This window comes from Trypanosoma rangeli (genome assembly GCF_003719475.1).
Source record: "Trypanosoma rangeli strain AM80 chromosome Unknown Tra_15.4_contig_00095, whole genome shotgun sequence".
Lineage (NCBI taxonomy): Eukaryota > Euglenozoa > Kinetoplastea > Trypanosomatida > Trypanosomatidae > Trypanosoma > Trypanosoma rangeli.
In genome coordinates, this window is record NW_021705840.1 from 40,190 (window position 1) to 54,235 (window position 14,046).

At 50.7% G+C, this 14,046-nt stretch overlaps 6 protein-coding genes across 6 annotated transcripts, besides 10 other annotated features; all 6 read right to left on the reverse strand.

Moving 5' to 3' along the window:
- Positions 1 to 2: 2 nt before the first annotated feature.
- Positions 3 to 61: a microsatellite.
- Positions 62 to 74: 13 nt separating this feature from the next.
- TraAM80_03614 (putative protein farnesyltransferase alpha subunit) lies at positions 75 to 1,955 on the reverse strand (the record flags this gene model as incomplete). Its single annotated transcript, XM_029380571.1, has 1 exon — positions 75 to 1,955. The coding sequence occupies one exon, from the start codon at positions 1,953 to 1,955 to the stop codon at positions 75 to 77; it is 1,881 nt and encodes a 626-aa protein (XP_029239577.1).
- A 12-nt stretch (positions 1,956 to 1,967) lies between these two features.
- Positions 1,968 to 2,022: a microsatellite.
- A 590-nt stretch (positions 2,023 to 2,612) lies between these two features.
- Positions 2,613 to 2,678: a microsatellite.
- A 59-nt stretch (positions 2,679 to 2,737) lies between these two features.
- Positions 2,738 to 2,776: a microsatellite.
- Positions 2,777 to 3,112: 336 nt separating this feature from the next.
- Positions 3,113 to 3,149: a microsatellite.
- A 197-nt stretch (positions 3,150 to 3,346) lies between these two features.
- TraAM80_03615 (fumarate hydratase) lies at positions 3,347 to 5,044 on the reverse strand (the record flags this gene model as incomplete). The annotated part of the gene is made up of 1 exon (XM_029380572.1): positions 3,347 to 5,044. The coding sequence occupies one exon, from the start codon at positions 5,042 to 5,044 to the stop codon at positions 3,347 to 3,349; it is 1,698 nt and encodes a 565-aa protein (XP_029239578.1).
- Positions 5,045 to 5,052: 8 nt separating this feature from the next.
- Positions 5,053 to 5,086: a microsatellite.
- A 201-nt stretch (positions 5,087 to 5,287) lies between these two features.
- Positions 5,288 to 5,312: a microsatellite.
- A 353-nt stretch (positions 5,313 to 5,665) lies between these two features.
- TraAM80_03616 (uncharacterized protein) lies at positions 5,666 to 9,484 on the reverse strand (the record flags this gene model as incomplete). Its single annotated transcript, XM_029380573.1, has 1 exon — positions 5,666 to 9,484. The coding sequence occupies one exon, from the start codon at positions 9,482 to 9,484 to the stop codon at positions 5,666 to 5,668; it is 3,819 nt and encodes a 1,272-aa protein (XP_029239579.1).
- Positions 9,485 to 9,831: 347 nt separating this feature from the next.
- Positions 9,832 to 9,864: a microsatellite.
- A 195-nt stretch (positions 9,865 to 10,059) lies between these two features.
- Positions 10,060 to 10,890, reverse strand: TraAM80_03617 (uncharacterized protein; the record flags this gene model as incomplete). Its single annotated transcript, XM_029380574.1, has 1 exon — positions 10,060 to 10,890. The coding sequence occupies one exon, from the start codon at positions 10,888 to 10,890 to the stop codon at positions 10,060 to 10,062; it is 831 nt and encodes a 276-aa protein (XP_029239580.1).
- Positions 10,891 to 11,218: 328 nt separating this feature from the next.
- On the reverse strand, positions 11,219 to 11,986 carry TraAM80_03618 (uncharacterized protein; the record flags this gene model as incomplete). The annotated part of the gene is made up of 1 exon (XM_029380575.1): positions 11,219 to 11,986. One exon carries the CDS (start codon positions 11,984 to 11,986, stop codon positions 11,219 to 11,221), a length of 768 nt encoding a protein of 255 aa, XP_029239581.1.
- Positions 11,987 to 12,008: 22 nt separating this feature from the next.
- Positions 12,009 to 12,041: a microsatellite.
- Positions 12,042 to 12,311: 270 nt separating this feature from the next.
- On the reverse strand, positions 12,312 to 13,850 carry TraAM80_03619 (uncharacterized protein; the record flags this gene model as incomplete). The annotated part of the gene is made up of 1 exon (XM_029380576.1): positions 12,312 to 13,850. One exon carries the CDS (start codon positions 13,848 to 13,850, stop codon positions 12,312 to 12,314), a length of 1,539 nt encoding a protein of 512 aa, XP_029239582.1.
- A 99-nt stretch (positions 13,851 to 13,949) lies between these two features.
- Positions 13,950 to 13,984: a sequence feature (A-rich).
- Positions 13,985 to 14,046: the final 62 nt, after the last annotated feature.

Sequence of the window (14,046 nt, forward strand, 5' to 3'; positions counted from 1 at the left end):
CACTATCTCCTCTCTCTCTCTCTCTCTCTTGTTTTTTTTTTCTTCTCTCTCTCCATCCCTCCCCTGTCGTGGGGTCAGTGCCAGCTGTAGTCCCTATGCATAACAAGGTTTATTTCATGCTTCCAGTACTTTGAACGGATGGCGTCCTCCACCACCAGACGCCGTGCCAGCCCCATTGCCTGCACCTCATGTTCCAAGAAATATCTAACGCAGTTGTCCAACGGCTGCTTCGTTATGGCTTCCGCAGCTGCTTCGTCCCCCTCTGCGTACTTCTTGGGCGGCAACGTCTCGTTCACCTGGTCTCGTTCCGCGTCAGTGAAGTAACAGCACCACAGCTGCTCAAGCAGTACGAATAGAAGGTGATAACGTGCCGCATATACCTGGTGCACATTGTCCAGCAGATACTGGGAGCGGCACAGGAAACTTTCCAGCAGCGTTGCCTCATCACCTGCAGACACACTTCTTCGGAGCTCTTCAGCATGTGAAGTGACATCGTCCCTCAGCACACAAAGCTGCTGCTGGACAAGAGAAAATGTTCCCAAAAACACATCCCACGGAACCTTCTCCTTCAAACACATGTAATGCGACGGTAGAGGCGCCATGGAAGAAATTGACACCTTGTCTGCAAGGTAATTGTACGCTCCTGTCGCATTGCTGGAAAGATAAAGCCGAAGTGCGGCGGCCTGGTAGATGGTCGCAATCCCGCGGGCGTGAACAAATGAAGACTCATTGCATGGCTCATAAACACACCACTGTAGGGCGTAATGCATCTCATCGAGACATAAGTGTCGCAGCACCGTATCCACGTCCTCCAGAGACTGCAGTGAACACGTTTGCAAAGACGCCCTAATGAGGTCACGGTCAAATAAGTAAAAACGGTGACACCACGCTGAGTTGTTGAGGCAGTCATCTCTTATAAGGGTTGCGGTGTAGTCCAATTCGTCCTTCAAGCCACAGGGAGGGATAGGAGGTCCCTGACACTCTTCCTCCCACATTTCTTGCACTACGAATGCTCGCAGAGGCTCTGTGCTCTTCCCGGCTTGGTCCGTCATTGTGGTGTAGTCACCCAGCAGCGCCGGCCACGATGGGGGCTGAATGAGAAACGGAAAAGTGTGCACAAACCATGATCGATGCAGCCACACATGGTAGTTTTTATGGTCTATTTTAAATACCTCACCGCAAATAGCTCGTTCATCAATGTCTGCGAAACAAATGTTGTGGTGCTGTATCAGATAGCGATTGAAGAGTTCCATAGAAGCAAGAAGTGAGGTGTGGGACGGAGACTCAGTCCGTGCGAGAGCCTCCAGCAACAGTTCCTTTCGATGATGCCACACCTGAAAGTTTTTATGGTTTCTCAAATTAAAGTCCTCTACAGCTTGGAATTCCCAACGCACCGCCCGCCACACGCTGAACGAGCCGGTGGGCCCTTTCAGGTTTGCCTCAAGTGGTAGCCAACTCTCCAGAATAGGCGTCAGTTCCCCACAGCGGATGTTGTTTCCGCCGTGGAACTCATCACTGCCTCCCATTTCCGCAAGCAAGCTTTCCCGCGTGGATCCTAGAAGGCGCGCGGAGTCCAAGACGACGTCACGACGGTCCTTCCACGCAGTGTAGTGTGAATGGCACTGACGTAGCACAAATGCCGTCAGCAGAAACCATCTCGCTGACGGCGCAGCGCGAAATGCACCACTAAACGTCCCCCTCAACGTCCGATATAGGCCCATAACACGGTCAAAGTCTTTTGAATATTGAATTCGCAAGAGATCCGGTTGCTGTGTTGACATGGGCTCCTCCGTTGGTGCAACATCCTGAAACAATGTGCACAACGATTCAATGTTCAAAAGCAGGTCCAGCCGTCCCACATCCCCACAGGAAGAGATAGAGGATGACATCGTCGTGAACGACGAGGAAGTTGATGCTGCTCTCCCCCTGGCACGCGCCTCATTGGATGGTTGCATGACGTGTGATGATGTCTGTGCCACTGTGGGTTGTATGTCTGCCTGTCTCTCTCTGTGTGCTTCCTGTAACCCAACCCGAGTGTTATTTCCCTCAATGCGGTCTCCAGCCGCAAACAGCCTTCCCAAAAATAAAAATAAAAGGGATCGCGTAAACGCAACAAAGGTGTGACTGCACAACCAAACAACACAGGGGGACGATGTGTCTTTTGCCTCGACCCTCCAGACGTCATTGAAGCTGACGTTCTGCCTGCCGTCGCTCTCCCCGCTTCGCATTGCAGAGCGGAAGAGAAGCGCAGACTCAAAAGAAAAAAAAACGGAAAAAAAACGAGGTGACGATGCAACGACCGTCAGCTTCCACACCACGGCGTCTAAAAAAGATAGAGTGACACTCCCTCCCCGAACGAAAAAAAAAAAAACCACATCAAAAATTCATTTTTTCCCCATATTTTTATTTTCCTAAGTTGCCTTGTCGTACGCGCCACGCCTCCACAGCCACCAGTTTCACTACCAAGTGCTCTTCGGTTGGATTTTTTTTGTTTCTCTTCTCCCCCAGGCCCCCTGTCCGTGCCCCACTGGAGGCGACTCCGGTACGCGCCTGCTCCGCTGAGAACGACAGCCCAAAATAAAAAAAAAAATGTACCGCCCGAAAAAAGGGTCCAGCAACAACTAAAGACAACAATATCAACAAAAAATGCACCAACAGGCGAGATCAAAAACAAAAACCAAGGATGAAGATCACGCAGAGGGAAGGGAGAAGGCAGTGGGTCCGCATACATAAGGCTTCACCATCACCATCACCACCACCACCGTCATCATCATCATGCCGCGCTTCGTTCGCTCTTCTGTTCACTCCGCAAGGAATCCCCATGTTCATTGCTGGTGTGTCGGGTGAGGCCGCCTCACTTCCCACACCAGCACGGTGTAAGTGGCAAGGTACCTGCCGCTCACCACCACAGTGAACGGAGGAACCCTCGCTTGGTTTTGATTGTGACGCACCCCCACCCCCACCACCTCCATCCTTCTCCTGCGTGCGTGTGTTTACCCCCACAAATGTGCCCCTGGATGCATACACCAGCTTCCCACATAATTTCTGACTATATTTCATTTCTATTTTGTCTGCAAAATAAAATTACGCACTAGTCTGCACCAGCAGTAAATTTTTTTTTCTTTTCTTTTTTCTTCGTCTTTTTTTTTAAAAAAAAAGTCTGCTTATTTCTGTGTGTTCTACACTCAGCGTCATTTCCTTTCGGTGGATGAAGCGATGCCGTACACCAGCGACACCTACAGACATCACGTCCAGCCGTTCGTTTTTCATCTGCCGTACAGATACCCATCGAATTCTCCATTCACCAAACATAAAAGAGAGGAAGATGCACGCAGATATGCAGATATTAAAGGAGTTTAGCAAAGAAGTCGTTGCCCTTGTCATCAACAACAATAAAGGCGGGGAAGTCCACTACATCAATGCGCCAAACCGCCTCCATTCCAAGCTCCGGATACTCCAAAATTTCAACCTTCTTGATGTTATTCTGCGCCAAGATCGCCGCGGGCCCACCAATGCTGCCGAGGTAGAAGCCACCGTACTTCTGACAGGCGTCAGTCACCATCTTTGAGCGGTTCCCCTTTGCAAGCGTGATGAAGCTGCCACCGGCAGCCATGAAGGGTGCAACGTAAGAGTCCATGCGACCCGCTGTTGTAGGTCCAAAAGAGCCGGAGGCCATCCCCTTTGGAGTCTTTGCTGGGCCGGCATAGTAAACCGGATGGTCCTTCATATACTGGGGTATTGGCTCATTGTTATTCAAGCGCTCCATGATCTTCGCGTGGGCAATGTCGCGTGCCACAACGACCGTCCCGGTCAGGCTGAGGCGGGTGGTAACAGGATACTGACTGAGCAGCTTGCGGATCTCGCTCATCGACTGGTTCAGATCAATCTCCACCATATTCGTGCTCAGCGAGGAGAGCGGCACGTCCGGCAAATATTGTGCAGGATCTTGCACAAGTCTCTCCACAAATAAACCCTCCGGTGTGATCTTTGCAAGTATCTGGCGGTCGGCGCTGCAGGAGACCCCCAAGCCAACGGGGCAGGACGCACCATGGCGTGGCAGACGAATTACACGGGCTTGGTGAGCGAAGTATTTCCCACCAAATTGTGCGCCGATTCCGGACTTGCGAGCAACATCCATCACAATCTCCTCCCACTCAAGATCACGGAAGGCGCGACCGTACTTATTACCAGTTGTGGGCAATGAATCGTAATAACGGCAGCTGGCAAGCTTCACCGTCTTCATCGTCATCTCCGCACTTGTGCCACCAATGACCAGGGCAATGTGATACGGGGGGCACGCCGCCGTGCCTAGGCCTTTGATTTTCTCCTCAATGAAGGCTCTGAGAGACTTGGGGTTCAGGAGTGCCTTGGTTTGTTGGAAAAGTAATGACTTATTTGCGCTGCCGCCACCCTTTGCAATAAACATAAAGTGATACTCATTTCCTGGTACTGCCAACAGATCCATCTGCGCAGGCAGATTATCTCCCGTGTTCACCTCCTTAAACATATCAAGCGCCGCTGTCTGGCTGTAGCGAAGATACCGGTTCACGTAACAATCCCAAATACCTTTGGAAAGGTACTTTTCATCTTCTCCGCCTGTCCAACAGGTTTCACCGCGTTTTCCGAGAACGATCACAGTCCCAGTGTCCTGGCACGATGGAAGTACACCACCAGCGGCAACGCAGGCGTTCTTCAAGAGGGTATGTGCAACGAAGCGATCATTGTCAGAGGCCTCGGGGTCCTCAAGGATGCGCCGCCATCCAGCAAGGTGATCCCGGCGGAAGAAGTGGTGTACATCGGCCAAAGCCTGTTGCACCAGCACAGTGAGTGCCTCGGGTTTAACCTGTAAAATCGTTTTCCCGAGCGTCTCCATCGTCTTGACATAATCACCCTCAATCTTGTAGTACTCAGTCTCGTTGTGGTGCGGGTCTGAGGGTTGGAAAATCGGCTCGTAGTGAAACTCTGGTACTGCGACCTTTGTATCCTCAATCGCCTTGGCGTCACGACACTCAGATGCCAAACCGCATTTTTCACACAGGCTCATAAGCTTAATATATTTTATCTTTTTAATTTTCTTTGATATGTTTTTGACTGAGTGAATTTTCCTGAAAAAGCTTGGGTCAATGCCACTTTCTGGGTCCCAAAACCAATGCGGTGAAGAGAATAACCTCAACCTACCCCAGTATGCAGTCAGGGGAGCAGACAACAACACATAAAGGACACAAGAGAGAAAAAGTGAGAGAAGGGCCTTCACATGGGTTCTCCCTTCCTTTATATATATATATATACACACACATACACACACTAACACAAGTCGTTGTGTGCATCCCAAAGTGCCGCCCTTGCCCCACGAGGTGCAGTCTTTTACCCGCATTCCAAGGCAAAGGTGCACCCCTCCCCTCTACAAACAACAATAATAATAACGGCAACACAAGAACCAAACTCTTGAGGTCTTACTGTATACACGACTCCCAAACGGTACATGTGCAAATGTAACCTATGGAAATTGTGCACTTACGATATGTGTAGCCGCGCCCCTCCCTGAACATTTTTTCCAGCTGGTTCGTGATTCTAAGAGAGAAAAAAACAATAACAAAGAAACTAACACAGTAAAAGGGTACAACACACCTAATTAAAACAATACAAAAAAAACAAGCCGAAAGGATCAACTAACATACGGCATCCGAAATAGCTCCGGAAGGCGCTCCAGAATGTCATTCTGAACAGCACGCATGTTTTGTAACTCCCGCAACCGCGCCTCTGTTCGTGCAGGAAGTGGACCAACCGTCACATCCTGAGCACCACAGATATCTTCAAGAGCGCTTGTTGTACGACGGTACATCTCCAGTGTGAGCTCAGCCACCTCTCCAATGCACACCGCAAGGTCCTTCCCCGCCATGGCCTTGATAGCCTCTAGCAGCAGCTTCTTCGACCGCGCAAGCATGAGGCACTCCGCTTCTGGACGCGTGTGGAGGTTACTGGAGGGAGTGACAGCGTTGAAAGTGTTGTTCGCGTCGGCATCCCGACACATCACACCGTTTATCTGAAGATCCCTGTTCTCCCGCTGCAGTTTGATGATTTGCTCGTCTTGCAATACGATATGCACCTGCACCCCCTTCAACTCTTCCTTAAGTTCCATGACCTTATTGACGAGATCAATGTTTGCACGTTCAACCTCATCCCGGTCCCGCACGCAATTCCACAGGAAAGCACACCCCCGTTCTTTCTCTTCATCAAAAGTCACAATACTCTTAAAGGCGTCCACCAATATCCGACGGTACTCCTCCTCCACGTTCCCACCCCAGGCACTTGCTACCAACTGACGGAGCGCCACCGTCTCAGCTCGGAGTGGCGCAACGGCGGAGAGGACGGATAGTAAGGACCGCATCCACGCCTTTGCCGCATCAAGTCGTTCCCGTACGAGAACCTCAAGAGCCGCGCCCTCACACTCCAGCACGCGCCGCATTAAGGTGTACTCTGTGTCTAATACATCGGAGTTCCGTGATGCCTCCCCTGGCAGCGAGTGAAGGGCGGTTGCAAGTAGCTTGGCGAGTTGGTTTTGTTGATGCTGCTTATGCACAACCTCAAAGGAAAGCCTTTTCTGCTCATTAGCGGCACCACATGCTTCTGTACTGCGCATCACCACAACGTGGCCAAACCACACTAGAAGTCGTCTACAGAGGTGCTCTTTGACTGTTCGCAAACGTAATATCTCCATCATCTTTTCTGCTCGAAGCTTCCCCATTCGTTTCTGCATCATAAATTTTTCCCGCAAAGACTTCACCATTGCATTCAAGACGTTATTCTGCGCCTTCAGGCAAGCCGAATCCTCGGTCAATTCAGTCATCAAATACTTGATTTGCTTAATGCGTTGACTCACTTCATCTTGCAGTGCCTCGTTTTCAGTGCGCAGCGACGATACATTCGACGCAAGCAACGTGAGGAAGTTCCCAACGCTTCTGTTACCGTGCATCCCAGAGGCAGAAAGTGCCGCTTCAGCAACTCGCAACCCCCGTTTTAGTTCCTCAGCCTGAGCCGCAAGAAGAGGCAGAAGCAAGTCCCCGCACTGCGGCAGATCAGCTTTCACGAGATAGACGCCATCGAGAATTCTAAGGATGGTTTGACATGCCCCCTGAAGTTCCCGCATTTCAAACGTTTTGTCTTGCATTACCCTTCGCAATTCTCGAAGGATCTCCACCGGTTCCTGCGAAATGGATCCTGCCATGGGAGAAGAGACTTTAACATGGTCAAGCTTTCTCACTTCCAAGTTATTCACCACCAGCGCCACCGGCTTCCGTTTGGGTTTTAGGCATCGTGAAAGATTCAAGGGACACTTTTGTGATGTGGCGGTGAGGGAGACTTTCACTTCATCAATCAGTGCGGCAGACTCCGTCATGACCACCTTCAGCTCACACATTTTTTCCTTTAGGTTGGGTATCACCTGAGATAGCGTTAACTTGCCTTCCTCCTGTACTCCAAGTGCTACCCTGGCGGTGCTAATGGCGTCACCGGTGTCACGGCAGATCAGTGCGAGCTTCTCTCCCACCCTCGCACTCTTAACTGCACTCCGCTCCTGATCCATAATATCGTCGTCGCTATCAGTCTCTTCCGTGCCACCAAGAGCTTCAATGCCACGCCGCATCACACCTCGAAGCTCCCTCACTTCCTTTTCCTTGCCCCGGATGTAGCCCTTCACACTACGGACAACCACCTCTGCCCATTTAACCGGGTCGTCGCGAAAGCCTGCTAGGGGTGCTAAAATATTCAAATTGCCGCGGACGTTGTTGTCAGTGCGAGGGGAATCAGGAAAAAATTGACGGAATTCCAAGTAAACTTCATTGTACGCCTTACTAACCTCCTTGAGTCGGTTAAACACTTGAAAGACGGCATTTACAAGGTGGTCATGCGTCTCAATAACCGACACCTGTAAAAAAGGGAAATTTCCCCCGCAAGAGTCGTTTATACCGGTAGATGGCAGCTGGTTTTTCCTCACACTCTCCCAGCTCAGTAGTTGACGCAAATGTGCAAATGTGTTAGCAGCCGCCTCACTCTCGCGTAGCATCTCTGTCGCAAGCTGTTGCTCTTTCATCCCCCCCGGCACAGCGCCAGTAGGTGCAGCTGACCATCCCTGCAACACCGCGACAGCATCCTTCACGGCTTTGGCAAGTATCATCTTTTTTTCTCTCTCTCGCTCTGCCAAACCCTTCTGCTCCAGGAAGCGGCTTTCGCACTTCGTCAGCGTCTCGTGCATCTGTCCCAACGCCCCGCAGAACAACTGTAACACACTCGCGGTGGAAGGACCATCTGCCACCAGTCGATGCTCCCGTAACAAGTGGTCCTGTATCACCTTCAGACTCTCTCTCCCACCAAGACTCTCTTCCAAAACTGCAGAATCACTGTATGAGTCCCACCGAAGCAGCGGCCAACTCATCTCCTCTACTGCAGCCACTACGGATGGAGATTCAGCAAGAGACGTTTGGTTGGCCAACGCCAAAATCCGTGACGCCCCCTCTTGCAAAACCCTAAAAACAAAGACAGCCACACTCTTGGTGTCGTGCAATGCCTCCTTCAACTGCGCAACAGTGTCGTTCATTTCAGTGGCTCTCTGGCACGCAAACTCTACAACGGCTTTAAATCCTGTCAGAGGCACAGCATCCTCTGGGAGTGTCCTCCGAAGTTTTTCAAGCACATCGGCCACGTCCTCAAATTCAGTCAGCAATCGAAACGGTAGCTCACCTCCTTGCTGTATCGTCTTCTTCGTTGCATGTGTCATTGCATCATACGTTACCTTCGCACTCGTTCTTGAAAATCTTTTGATAACAGTTTCTGCGGCTGTGTTGATGTCTGTTAGCTTCTTTTGTTGTTCCATGTTACGTACCTGAAGTTTCTCTGCGTCCTTCTTAAGTTTCTTGATGGTGCTCTGGTGTTGCTGAAGCTCAGCTTCGAGCTGTGCAATATGTTCCGTCTGGCGCTTACTGCTGCATTCTAGCTCACTAATCCATGATGTAAATGTTTTCCTTTGCTTTTGGAAGATAAAGTAGCACCACTGACAAAAAATCTCGCGTTGTTGAGTTTCCGTCAACTTGCTGTGAAGGAGCGCAACATTCTTCTGCCGTCGTTGCCGCTGCCGTCGGAGCCAAAGACGCCATCGTGCCAAGTAACGGCGGCCCAAGTTGATAAAGTCTTGGGCGCGGGGAAGCAGAACAATCTTTGTAGGTACACGCTGACCAGAGCGGATGCTCACTTGGCGCTGTGTGAAGCCGAGCCAACGAATGAAGTAATCCATCACCATCTTTCTGGTGGCCTGATGCTTCAGGAGGACGGCACATCGCTTAAGATGAGTGCTTTGCTGTTGCAGCTGCACGTATGTCCTCACCTTGTGAAAGTGGCGAGCTAAAAGGAGAAGATCCGCCTGCCTGCGAATGCCATGTAGGGAGGCTGCGAGTTTGGCGCTGCTGTGCTTCTGAGGGAGTGTCCCCCGCATGACTCCACCCACAATCTGCACTTGACACGTCACCCAGTACCAGCTGTGTATGAGGCACCAAGAAACTGATCCCACCCCCCGCCTTCCTACGCATATATCGTGTGCGTGAAAAAAAAAAAGAAAGATGGAAATGTGTCTGTTGCTCCTGCGGCAGACGCAGTGTCCTTCTTGGTTTTCCCCTTGCCATCGATGACAACAGTGGTAGTGGCAAGAGGGCGACGCATCGCAGAGGAGGAGGAATTCTAAATGTCAAGGACAGTTTCAACAGGCAGCGGAGAAAGTGGTATTTAATTTGTACACCTCACGCGGAAAAATAATAATAATAATTCAGAAATAATTACAGTTGGAATACAAAACAACAACAACAAGAAAAAAAAAACTGTTCCAAAACCATAAGAGAGGAATCAGCGGCAATCTTGTGCCATGTGAATAGAACTGAAGAGCAACAAATACAAATAGTGGTAATGATAAACACCTACATAGGGACTGTGGTGCTGCAAAAAAGTGAAATAAGTCCGGCCCACGTACGTGCACCGTTTGCGACACTCCTCCAGTGTGTTTCCTCTGATGATAACTCACACAACGGCTGTCAGAACCGCCGCAATGTGGGGGGGAACTTCACGACCCAGTTCGCACGCACGCTGCATGCGCATACAATGTCGCTTCTCGTCGGTTTCCCACGCGGACTGCATAAACTCCTTGTTGCTCTTTAAAAGAAAACACAAACAAAGAACCCTCCACGACTCTGGCGCACCTCTGCCAGAAAACACTTCATCCAGCAGTCGGTCAAGCACCAAGGAAGAAAAGATCTTGAATAGCAGGGATCCTGTGGACTGCAGAACATACACGGAACGCTCCAACTCCACTGCAAAGCCCCAATTCCTGACGGAAACCAAACCACCCGAGTCAATGGTATCTGCATCCTCAATGAGAAACACTTTACTCAGATCCAAAATCCAGGTAGCGGCACTGCAAGGCGTCAGCTTATGTGCCACGACAAGGTGAGTCACAAGGTAGGATAGTAGCCCCAGCGGAGGAGATCGGGATCCCTGAAACCAACTCCCCACCACCCGCGCACACTCGCACCAGTCCTTGACGGGTAGGAGTTTGGAGCGTAGTATCAGCTGCAAAAACACCCCATTGTTAGCAGTGGGCGACAGGTATTCAGACTGTGAGGATATGGTTGCCAGGCTAATCTGTAGTTTTCTGTATCGGCGAATGGCCTCCTTCTCCCAATCACTTACAGCGACATCGAGGACAGTCTCACTGCCGCTTTCCTCATGCTCCTCTATTTTATTAGCTCGCGGCATTGACGCCGTCAGCGTCGCTACGGGACAGCAAGCCAGTGTTAAAGGCTGTGACTCTGGAACCAACTGATTCCAGGATGCAGCTGCTGCATGATGCATGTGACCAGCGTCCCAGTTACTCTGACGAAGAACAAGGAAGCAAAAAAGAGAAAAAAAAGAAGAAAGTCTACTACACGGCAGGTAAGTTCCCTACGTTTAGGCAATGTTGTCGCCCTTTTCTTGTCTTTCTCCCTGAAGAAAATGGAGAAAGAAAGGGGGCAGGAAACACACAAATAAACAAGCAAAAACGTAACGTAAATAGCATTTCCACCCCTTGACAATGCTTAAAAGTGTTCCCCCACATTGGGAACGTGGACAGCGCAACACACGTGCCAATAATACAAACAACACGTCAAGACACCTACACCTACACACACACACACACAGACTATCCGGGGATGACTATTGTGACGTCTATTGCAAGCGCTGGGGACGTCCTCAGACACTCCCTGGCAACAGATACACTGCACATGGCCATCACCTCATTTTGTGTGTGAACAAACAATTTCAGCGGTCCAGGCTCGCCGTCATCTTGCCGCATTTCAGCTACGGCGGAGAGATTCCGCCAGCACTCCGGGCAGGGAAAGACAGCCCCACTTACAGGTGGTGGTCGATTGACGCCCCTACTATCATCCACAGGTCTGTTTCCAGGCCCAAGATGACTGCAAAAGTTCTTGTTCACGTGCTGTGGACACGATGCCGGTGCCGGCGATGCGTATAAATACACGTCGGTGATGGCTGAGTAGCGGTGACCACTTGCGGCCGCCACGCCAAGCGCGTTCTGCTCCGCACATCCCCTAAGAATTCCCTTTAACGTTTTGCCGGCATTGAATTGACGATGAAGGGCATGATTCACCCCTGTCGCGCAGAACACGGCATCCATGACGTGTGTGGGGGCAGTTAACGTGGAACGCCGGTGGGCAACAACAGAGCAGGCAACAAGAGTTTTTGTATCGTCCTTGACTCCTTCAGCCACCAACAATGCAAGGCGTCGCAACTGGTGCTGATGGTATGCCGCCAGTGCCGAGGAACGCCACATATGAAGCTTCTCCCCCTTTGGGGAAAAAAGGGGCACTGCTTGGCGCGGCTGCGCCAGTGGAACTCGGTGCAGCGACGGTACACACACCCGTGACGCCGCGCTACCGCCTCGACGCATCGCTGCCCTTACGTTGCCAACGCACCACCACCACCACCGCCAACCCCTCCCCCACAGTGCTCGCAGCAACCGAAACAAAACAAGGAATACAAAAAAAGAAAGCAAAAAATAAATGTACAAGGAAAATGCGGCATTGCAAATGCACAAACAGAGAAGAGGGAACGAAGCTGCATGTGAAGAAAAGGCATGATCTGTCAAGTAAACAAATGATGACAGAGGCAAACCCCAATAAAAAAAGACAATCAAACAAAGGCACACACCCAAAGGTATACACCAACAGACGGAAAGAAAGAAGGAAAAGACAACAATGGACTTTGCTTCCCGCTTACTCAACGCTCAAGGAGGACAGTGGCCGTTTCCATATCTTGGAAACGAACTGGAAACTGGTAGCGAAGGTGTGTGGCCAGAAGCGTACACCCGTGAAGCTATGCCCTCCTGCATTGTTAATTTCCTCCCCTCCCGCACGAAGAATTCCATACGGATCCGTATCCATTTTTAATCGTTGCTGCAGCGATGTTGCCTGCGCGTCCGTTAGGCGCACGATGGGCGATATCACCTCTGGACTTACGGTTTCGTGCGTGTACGCAAAGGGGTGGCATATCACAGCCTCACCCTTGTACTGTTGCTTCACCTCATTGCTTGCGTTTACACGAGAAACTGTTTCCCGTACAATAAATTCATTTTGCTGATACGTAAACGAGCAGGTGCAGTACACAAGCGTTCCACCCGGTTTTAGCTGCGCATAACCATTTTGAAGTAAGCCCAGTTGAAGCTGAAGAAGTGTTGAGAGCTCTTCTCGAAACTTCGCATCTGTTTCATCCATCTGAAGAGCCAAGTTTAACCGCCACATGCGGTGTGCGTTATCAATCCCTGCAGAAGCCGGTGCCAGCGTATCTTTAGCTGTGGCAAAAGGTCTCCTTGTGGCGTCATTGAGAAAAATATGTGCTAAGGATCCATCATGCGAGCACTCTACGTCAACAAGAACTCGATCAAATCCCTGATGCTCGTTCATCCTGTTCTTAACACGGCAGAGCATCTCCCTAGCCGGATCTGTGGAGAAGGCCACCCTTATTTCTTTTACTTCCTTCACACCACTGGACGCCGTCGCGTCGCCTACACTGGCATCAACTCGTCGCTTTTGAAAGCGCCGCAGTTGCCGTTCTTCCCACAACGTTAAGCCGTTCCTTCCGCGCGTCTGAGAAGATGGCTTCTCATCAAGAACTGCAGCAGCCCCCTGCAGAGAGAACAAAGTTCCATCGGCGGCAAACAGGCAAACATTATTTGTCTGATGCTTTTTGAGCACTGACCGTGCAGTAAACAAGCGAGCCAAGCTAATGTCCGTCCCAACTGCCACGCCTGTTTCGCCAATGGCGTCCGCGATGAAGCTCAGCTTCATCCCGGGAGAGCAGCAGACATCCCACACTAGATCCCCGTAAGACGGACGCAGCGCCACCACCGCCGCCACGGAAGCTGCATCCATTGCGGAGACAATGCCACTTTCGTACATGGCCGCGCGGCACATCGCCACGCCTCGGGGAATGGCGTAGCAATACGGGTGTGGGAGCCACTCCACCTCCTCTACACTGGCAGATGAGATACCAAATGAAGCCGCAATCCCAGCCCTGATTCGGTACCTCTCCTGACTTGTTGCATTCTCAAAAGCGAGAATATTATCCTCTGCAGGAATCACAAGGTCCTTCACATATTGTGGCCGTAAACGGATATACCTCGGGATCGTTGCTAGCACCTCGCCAAGCTCGTAAAAGAGCTGCGGGGGAAGATGATGAGAGTGACAATAACGGACAAACTCCTCAGTGAATGTCTCGGGATATCCTCGAGTCGCCGCATCACACGAGACAGACATGATTTGTCCTCCTTAAAGCTGAGTTGTGTTGGAGCAAACAGGCCAAAGAGGAAAACGAAGAAGAGCAAAGCCAGTACATATCTATGGGTGTCACTAAGCAAAAAAAAAAGCAAAGCAAGAATGAAAAAAAAAAAGACGAGAAAACACATCCAGCATCCAGTGAATGCATATTCCTTCACCGAGACCATTCACATAC